This window comes from Symphalangus syndactylus, chromosome 21 (assembly GCF_028878055.3).
Source record: "Symphalangus syndactylus isolate Jambi chromosome 21, NHGRI_mSymSyn1-v2.1_pri, whole genome shotgun sequence".
Lineage (NCBI taxonomy): Eukaryota > Metazoa > Chordata > Mammalia > Primates > Hylobatidae > Symphalangus > Symphalangus syndactylus.
Window position 1 is genome coordinate 73,593,914 of NC_072443.2, and position 10,058 is coordinate 73,603,971.

The 10,058-nt window shown below is 40.5% G+C and overlaps 1 protein-coding gene across 1 annotated transcript; it reads left to right on the top strand.

Moving 5' to 3' along the window:
- Positions 1-7,192: 7,192 nt before the first annotated feature.
- LOC129471420 (RNA-binding region-containing protein 3) lies at positions 7,193-8,744 on the top strand. Its single transcript, XM_055259940.2, is given in 4 exon segments — positions 7,193-7,259; positions 7,262-7,408; positions 7,411-8,239; positions 8,241-8,744. Coding segments are annotated over 4 exon segments (1,392 nt in total). The 3' UTR covers positions 8,590-8,744.
- Positions 8,745-10,058: the final 1,314 nt, after the last annotated feature.

Genomic DNA, 10,058 nt, shown 5'->3' on the forward strand with positions numbered 1-10,058 from the left:
GATGCTTAGGGCAAGACACGAGGGATGGGGGCAGAGAGTCCATGCCTTCTCCAGCAGGTCATCCTGCATGTGTTCAGCAGCTTGGAAGCTCTCTGAATCCTGTCCTTTTGCGTTTTTGTTTTTTTTTTTTTGAGACGGAGTCTCGCTCTGTCGCCCAGGCTGGAGTGCAGTGGGTGCAGTGGCGCGATCTCGGCTCACTGCAAACTCCACCTCCCGGGTTCACGCCATTCTCCTGCCTCAGCCTCCCGCGTAGCTGGGACTACAGGCGCCCGCCACCACGCCCGGCTAATTTTTTGTATTTTTTTTAGTAGAGACGGCGTTTCACTGTGCTAGCCAGGATGGTCTCGATCTCCTGACCTTGTGATCCGCCCGCCTCGGCCTCCCAAAGTGCTGGGATTACAGGCGTGAGCCACTGCACCCGGCCCCTTTTGCGTTTTTATGAAGGCTTCCTTACGCAGGCCTGATTGATTAAATCATCAGCCACTGGTAATCAACTCAACCTTCAGTCAGGAAGTGGGGCTGAAAGTTACAACTCTCTAATCACATGACTGGTTCCCCTAGAAACCAGCTCCCACCCTGCAGCTATCTAGGGGCCACCAGCCATTAGTCATCTCATCGGCATTTAAAAAGACATATCACTTCAGAGATTCCAGAGGTTGTAGAAGCTGCGTGCTAGAAAATGGGGGTTGGGAGCATATATTTCTTAAAATATAATATTATAATCACAATATTACAGTGCTCTATATACTTGTTTCTCTCATTTATTCACAGGTGAGACCATTAACAGACACCATTCACCTGGTAGCAAACAGTCATATCTAAGTCAGTGATGGGAATGTACATTTACCTTGATAAGATCTGCCTTACAAAGCTCATCTTTAAAGAAATTTCAAATATTGCACATTGTCAATTGAAGAATGACAAGGTTCATAAATTGTTGTTATTTTTTTTTTTTTTTTTTTTTTTTTGAGACAGGGTCTCACCGTGTTGCCCAGGCGGATCTCGAACTCCTGAGCTGAAGGGATCCACCTGCCTTGGCCTCCGAAAGTGCTGGGATTATAGGCATGAGCCACCGCACCCAACCTAAGGTTCCTAAATTTGGAAAGGAGAGTTTTATTTCTCATAAAGGGTTGCAGCCTGCAGGATGGCCATTCTCACAGGCTGGAAAATATAGCTTCCTGCCAGAAGCCAAAAACAGGCACCTTGAGGTTGGGAAGAATAAGACAAGGATATATGTTGATAGGGGTTGCCAAATATACATATCCCACAGATTAAAGGAGGAGCTGTGAACATTTGTGAAGGGGAGGCATGGGCATGTGTAGTAGGCTAACATGTACACAACATGTATCTCATGTTCACTCTGGAGTGGAGACTTAACTGTATTACAAATAGGTAATGAGATACACAACACGTATCTCATGTTCACTTTGGGGTGGAGATTTAAATGTATTACAATTAGGCCCTATACAGCCAAATGTGAAGCAGAGGACACAAAGCCCCTCTGTGCGTAGCCTTCAAAGACTGTCCAGAACCATCCCATGGTCAACGGTCTTTTATCAGGAAGAAATGCTGGTTGGCTGCTGTATTGAAGTCACAAAAAGGAGGGGTAGCATCAGGCAGTTGGTTGATATCAGTGGAGGACCCAGTCATTCAAAAGGACTGGTTTTGTTTAACCCTTAGGGAAGAAAGCCTAATGGTGTTTAGTCAGGGAGGGGATATAATGAGGTGTGTCTGACTTCCCACCCTGCCATGGCTAAGAACTCAGTTTTTAAGGTTTCTTTAGGGTCCCCTTGGCCAAGAGGGGGTCCTTTCAGTCAGTTGGGAAGCTCGGAATTTTATTTTTATTTCTCAATATCATCTCCTATTTATTCTCTAGATCTGATTATAGGTAGGCTACTTGTAAGCATGGTCAAGAATTGCAAATCCTGACAATGCGTAGTGTCTCACGCCTGTAATCCCAACACTTTGGGAGGCTGAGATGGGCGGATCAATTGGGATCAGGAGTTCGAGACCAGCAATTTAGTGAGACCCTACCTCTACTTAAAAAATCAAAATAACTAGCTGGGTGTGGTGGGGTATGCCTATAGTCCCAGTTCCTCAGGAGGCCGAGGTGGGAGAATCATTTGAGTTTAGGAGGTTGAGGTTGCAATGAGCCATGCTCATGCCACTGGGCTCCGGCAGCAGAGCGAAACCCTCTATTTTTTTTTTTTTTTTAATTGCAAATTCTATTGCCTTGCATTAACTAAACCCTGTTCTTCATGTTCATGATTGGAGTAAGATAAATAAGAGAAGGAAATAATGGACATGAAGGCAACTTCCCAGTATTTACCCTGCCCCAGAAAACTGGCTGAGCCAATCATGTTCATTTCACAGTCTAGTAAATAAGAATTTTCAGCTTACAACGAGATAGCAGGAAAAACCTCATGAGGTTGGGGGTTGCTTCTAAGCAAATTTCCTACTCCTAAGAGAGAACCACAGAAGACTCTTTGTTCTAGACATAATTTTGACTGTACAGGAAACTTGTAACTTTCAAAAGCATCCTGCTTTTAGACTAAAATAATGCTGTCCTGAGAATGCTCTATGAATTCAAAGAGTCTGAGTTTCTCAATGATACCGCTGAGCCACTCAGAATACCACAATTAAAGCTTGTCTGACTTCTGGGCTCTGTTAAGTGAGATAATATATCTTCTATTTTTAAAACTGGCTTGAGTTAAGTTTCTGTTGCTTGCAGTCAAAAGTACCCTATTTTATACCAGTGGTAACCAAACAATGGTTATATACTTATTTGGGCATTCAACATTATTATTAACTGACCAGAGTTTCATTTAATATAGTTGAGTAATAAACTATCCCAAAATCTAGTGGCATAAAACAACCAGTTATTGTACTCATAGATTCTGTAGGTCAGGAACTTGTACAGACAGAGCACAGAGAGAATAGAATGTCTATGCTCCATGATATCTGATGCCTGAGATGGAGGCCTAAAAATCTTTGAAGTCTTTAGAGTCCTTGAATATTGAGGGCTTGATCATCTAAAAGTTCATCCACTCACATGGTTTTGTTAGCTATTGGCTGAGAACCTAGTTGAAGGTGTTGGCTAGAACATGTTCACCTGGCTTCTCCATGTGGCCTGGGCTTCCTCAAAACATGATAACTGAGTTCAGTTCCACAGATGTGCATCCCAAGAGGGAGCGAGGGCCAAGCAGAAGCCACATCACCTTTGATGTGCTAACTTCAGAAGTCACCCAGTGCCACCTCCATTGCATTCTATAGCTCAGGACAGTTACCAAGTTACATCCAGTTTCAAGCAGAGGGAACAAAGAAATGTCATTATCACGTTGTAAGAATAGCATACAGCATGGGATGTATATTTGTATGGCCAACTTTGGAAATGCCATCTGCCACAGTTTGCTTCTGGCCACAATAATTCACAACCCTAGCACATGCAAAATATACCATTCCTCTCTTGAAACCCTCAAGTCTTATTGCAAAATCAGCTCAAAGTCCACGATCTTGTCGCCACAATCACCTCAGGTCCATGTATGGATGTGGCTCCTCAGATGCAATTCTTTGACTTATAGCTGCTCAACTATATTCGCCTCCATCTTAAGACTGTTAATCAAGGAGATAATTAATCTATTCCAGAAATATTCAACATTCAGTGGTGGGACAGCTGTAGACTCCCTGCTAAGAACAGCCCTATTCATAAAGAGGGGGCATGGGGGACTGTCATCACTGTTTCACCACAGTTCTAAAATTCAAACAGGTGTATACTGCCATTCCATTGATTAGAGGGGCTCTTACCACATACACACAAAGGGTTACTTCTCTGTGACATAATGGGTGTGTTAATTTGCTCGAGTATAGTAACCACTTCGCTATGTATCAAGTATATCAAAACATCATGTTGTACAGCTTAAATATATAACATTAAATAAATAATGTTTTAAAGTAAAATAAAGTCTAACCATTTTCAAAGTGGCAGAACAAAGACCCCATCTCTTCATGGAACAGTGTCCATATCATATTTTAAAAAGAGAATGTGGGATGGAATATATAGCTATAGCTATAGATTCATCCATTATGGAAAATACAATCTGCTGCAACTAGCTCAGAGATATGTTTAATTAGGGTTACTTTCATATCTATAGACTATAATCTATAAGCAGTCCCAGGATCATTGAATAAAATGCACTTGCTGGATAAAAGATCTCAGTCTGACTACCAGCTGGGTCATCAAGAATAAGATTCCATCCCTTTGTAGGCCTCATTACTCTTATTTATGAAAGATATATTTAAAATAGGCCATCCCTAACGTTGTTTCCATGTCAAACATATACTATCACACATTTATTTTAAAAGATGCTCAAATGTTTTCCACCAATTGCTGTTTATCTGATGTTTACTTAATTTTGCTTAAACATCAGTATCCTCATCTGGGAAATGAGTACAATCATAACAATGTTTATCTTTTAAGGTTGTTATGGAAATGAAATGGTATATGTTGAAAAGCTTAAACTAAAACCTGGAACACAGTAAGTACTTAATAAATGTTGCCCATTGTTTAACAGAAAATTCAGTCACATTTGACAACCACACTAGTTTGACCACTTGGAAAGCTTATCAGTTACAAAAGAGGTTACTTTTATCAAAATGTTAAATCAGAACATAGAGACACAGGCCAGATACATATAATCCCAGTATCCAATAAATGTGAAAGGAAATTGCTCTTTTCTGTTATTTTTAATAGAAAATATTTATTGGTTCCAGACCAGGTGTTAAAGATTTATATGCATTTGATGCTTACATAAACCTTATAAGGCAGTTTTTAGAATTGAAAATTACTATATTTACCTACTCCATGAAATATTACTTTCTACACCGCTATAAATTATCTACATTTTTAATACTTTTCACTTTCCTGCACTACCAGATATACCAGGCGAAAATGTTTAAGAGAGATACTGAGGGTTATTAATAGACATCATTAGTAATAAACCACAATGTTAATTTCATGCCCCAAATGCTTCTTATCTTGCTCCTAATTGAAAAGAATTCCTTGTCTGGACCTCTCAGCCTCATGTCACCCCCAAAGCATAGCCAAGGATTGGCTCCCTTTCTTAAAGAGTTAAGACAATCGAAAGATGAATAGGAAAGGGCAACCTTTCAAATAAGAATTTCTAAAATAAGAGAAAAAAATTTCTGAAAGAGGAAAGATAGGGAAATCTTCTATAATCATATGACGTCTTTATTCCAATCATGAGAGTCCCTATTTCAATCTTTGTCTTTTGAATTATCAGGCTTCCTTTTAAAATATGAAATGGTTTAAAATATTCAACTGGATTCTTGCCCTGGGACTTTTCAGGGCGAATATTTGTTGGGAATCTCCAAGAAGGGTCTGTGAAGTACATATTTAACTTTGAAACTCATTTTTATTTTTCTTGTTGGACTAGTATTTATTGGGACATTTAGGGACTGTCAGGGTGAACTTATCAGTAATATACACATTCTTGGCAGCTATTCAGATGGAGAAATGGTAGTTTTGGTTTGGGAGAGGAATAAGGGGAATTGAGGCATGTCTTGTGTAGACAGTCTTAGATGGAGTGACTTACTGCAGCACTCCAAATGTCAGGATCAGCCGGAAGGCAAGAATGCCTAGAAACTGGGAACAGGAAGAGGGATGCTCCCCCAGACACATTTAAATCACTTTACACTATTTCCTTTGATCCTACATACTTCTGCGGGCTATTCCATTCATTCAATATGTGAACTGTAAAATGATGCCTGACCCAGGAACGTTATCCATTCTGGTCCTTACTAATCTTTGTACTCCAGAGTATGAACTATCATCTATAAAATGTGGGGCATGGTTGGGCACAGTGTCTCATGCAGTAATCCCAGCACTTTGGGAGGCGACGGCAGGCGGATTACTTTAGGTCAGCAGTTAGCGACCAGCCTGGCCAACATGGTGAAACTTCATCTCTACTAAAAATACAAAAATTAGCTGAGCATGCCAGCACGTACCTGTAGTCCCAGCTACTTGGGAGGCTGAGGCACAAGAATAGCTTTAACTCGGGAGGCAGAGGTTGCAGTGGGCCAAGATCGCACCACTGTACTCCAGCCTGGGTGACAGAGCAAGACTTTGTCTCAAAAAAATAAAACAAAATGTGGGGCATGGACTAATTTAGTTTTGGCAAATAGGAGTCATTCCACCTGCAAATGCTGATCAATCCTAGTAGCTTCCATTTATATTTGTTAATAAAAATAAATTTTTCGAAGACATGAGATCCTATATCTCATTGGTAGTAGGATAGGAAATGGAGCCATTATCAACTTCCCTGGTCTGCCTAGAGTTTAGATGTGGAGAATGAAAACATATGGCCTCTTGTCTGCCATCCAGTGCCAGGGACTCATTAAGTTCTGACAGTTTATGATCCTGACCCTGATAAACACCCATGGGCTGCTGTTTGCTGGGGATTGTACCACTGTCTTCCCTAGAAGGAAGAATGTAGTAAGAGGATCCTGAAAGTTGAAAATAATAATAGTGATGATAAAATATGGATATAAACATTTTATTCTTCCTTTTAGAATAAAAATAAATGATATCTTATATCATTATTTGGGAAGCTTTGCATTAGATACCAATTTCTCTGAAACATAGAAGCCCACACTCTTAAGTGGTACAGCCTTTGTCATAATTTAAAACATTCGTTCACATAAGTATAATATATGCTACCCATCTTGGACAGTTCAAAATGTTCCACTTAATTTTATTTGATTAAAAGCCTAATTTTGGCCAGGCACAATGGCTAACTCCTATAATCCCAGTACTTTGGAAGGCCAAGACAGGCAGATCAGGTGAAGTCAGGAGTTCAAGACCAGCCTGGCCAACATGGTGAAACCCCGTCTCTACTAAAAATATAAAAATTAGCGCATGGCAGCACATGCTTGTAATCCCAGCTACTTGGGAGGCTGAGGCAGGAGGATCGCTCGAACCCAGGAGGCGGAAGTTGCAGTGTGTAGAGACTGTGCCACTGCACTCCAGCCTAGGCAACAGAGAAAGATTCTACCTCAAAAAAAACAAAAAACAAAAACAAAACCTAACTTTTTAGCCTTGCCCAGCTTTTCACAATTAATCTTGACATATAAAACAGTGAGTCCCACATGTCTCTGGGCCAATTTTTGCTTGAAAATGCCAGCTGTCTATCAGCCATTTGCAATATGAAGGGGATGCACAAGCTCCTCCTTGCTTTCCCTGCCTCGGGCGACCAAACCCTTCTGGTGAGGCACCTGCCAGCTGAGCTGACTGCTGAGGAGAAAGAGGACTTGCTGAAGTACTTCAAGGCACAGTCGGTGCATGACCTGTCAGATAATGGGCAGCTAAAACATACAGCTTTTGCCACATTCCCTAAAAGGCAGCTATAAAGGCATTGACAAGACTCCATCAGCTGAAACTTTTAGGTCATACTTTAGTCGTTGAATTTGCAAAAGAGCAAGATCAAGTTCACTCCCCATGTCCCACTTCAGTCTCTGAAAAAAAAAAAAAAAAAAAAAAAAGGTCTGATGACGCTGTCAAAGACGATAAACAAAAGAAAGAACTTGGGTATTTGACAGTAGAAAATGGAATTGCACCAAAGCATGGGCTGACTTTTCCTAATTCATGCCTCAAGTATATGTACCCACCACCTTCCAGCACAATCCTAGCGAACAGACTAAATGCTTTGGCAAGCATGCCTAAGTTCTATGTACAGGTCCTTCATCTTATGAAGAAAATGAATTTGCCCACAGCTTTTAGATCAATTACTGTGCGACCTCCCATCTATGAAGACCATATGCCGTTGCATGCACCTCTTCCACCCACATCTCCTCAGCCACCTGAGGAATCTCCTTGGCCAGACGATGATGAGGAATTATCTAGTGAAGAATTAGAAGATGACAGCAGTGATGATGAGGACCAACAGAGAATGAACAAACTAATGGAACTAGCAAATCTTTAGCCCCAAAGACCCAAAACAATAAAGCAGCTCCATGTGAGAGAAAAGAGAAAAATAAAGGATATGTTGAACATACTTTCACGTCCTTCACAAAACAGTTTACACCCAGCGCTGTTACCTTCAGATGTATTTGACCAACCACAACATGTAGGTAATAAAAGAATTGAATTCCATGTATCTACCGACATGCCAGCTGCATTTAAGAAAGATTTAGAGAACAAAAAAAATTGTGAGAAAAAAATAATGATTTATCTGTTATGATGCATCCAACAGAGGATTTGGAAGAATCTTTCCCAAAGCTAATTTGAACATCACAGAAGAGATTAAAGAAGACTCTGATGAAATGTCATCAGAATGTATTTCTAGAAGGGAATTGGAAAAGGACAGAATTTCTAGAGAAGAAATGGAAACACTTTCAGTTTTCAGAAGTTATGAACCTGGTGAACCAAACTGTAGAATTTATGTAAAGAATTTAGCTAAACATGTTCAAGAAAAGGACCTTAAATATATTTTTGGAAGATATGTTGACTTTTCATCAGAAACACAGTGGATCATGTTTGATATACGTTTGACGAAAGGTCGTATGAAAGGATAAGCTTTCATTGGACTTCCTAACGTAAAAGCAGCAGCAAAAGCCTTAAAGGAAGCTAATGGATATGTGCTTTTTGGAAAACACATGGTGGTTCAATTTGCTCGATCTGCTAGACCAAAACAAGATCCTAAGGAAGGAAAAAGACAGTGTTAAAAATTAATAAATGTTTCTTTTGAATCCTGTATCTTTCAAGGGCTTTCCAACTTGGACAGGAAGAAATTGATCACCCGGACTATGGAACTCTGTGTAACAGCTTTGAAAGTATATTTAAAAATTAAATATATATGCCTTTAAATCAGTGTATTGGAACTATATTACATGTATTTTAATGACTTTCCTCAAATATAATAAATTATTTTCTTTTTCTTTTCTTTTTTTTTTTTTTTTTTTTTTTTTTTTTAGATGGAGTCTCTCTCTGTTGCCCAGGCTGGAGTGCAGTGGCACGATCTTGACTCACTGCAAGCTCCGCCTTCTGGGTTCACACCATTCTCCTGCCTCAGCCTCCCAAGGAGCTGGGACTACAGGCGCCTCCCACCGCACCTGGCTAATTATTTTCTGTATTTTTGTAGAGATGGGATTTCACTGTGTTAGCCAGGATGGTCTTGATCTCCTGACCTTGTGATCCGCCCACCTCAGCCTCCCAAACTGCTGGGATTACAGGCGTGAGCCACGGTACCCGGCTGCAGGTACAGTATTTTAAGTCTAATAATGAAAGAATGCTTACGTGTCAGGTAAAAATGTTATCAACTAACATTAGAACACTTGGAAATTTTGTGTATATGTGATTCCCTAGTACCTAATTACTGGACAAGCTTTTTAAAAATACACATTTCTCCCGCAAATGATAAAAAGCCTGTGATTAGTCACACCTGTAACTTGTAAGTTTATTCATTAGTTCATTCAGTAGTTATTTATAGAATACCTACTCTGAGGCAAGTACTCCGACAGAACATTGAAGAGAAACATATTCATTAACTTCACTCATTCATCTAATAAGTTCTGTGAGGTAGGCTCTGTGCTATGTGCTAGAGATATGGTAGGGGATAAGACAAAGTACAACCTGGGAGACAGACAATCAAATAATCACAGTGACAGATTCAAGAGGCGAGAGAATGTTCAGGAAACCAAGGCCAGGAGAGATTGTGACTTCCCCAGGGTGCCCAGTTAGTCAGCGAAGAAGCTGGACCTAGAATCTGTCTTCCGGGCATCTTCCCAATCTGTTCAGAGGCGACAACATTGAAAATGGCTCTCACTCCCTGCATTCCTGCTATGCTACTTCCTGTGCTGGGTGCTCATTTATCCTCACACATGCTGACTCCATTTCATTCTGATACCTTAAAATGCTTTTGGAAAGGGAATCCTCAGAGGCCCTCCACAAGCCTGAAGGCTTTACCTTCCTGCACTCTCCCTGCCCCGAAAACATCTGCACATCTCTGAGAGGGGATCTGCTCCTCCCTGCAAACCTGAAGGCA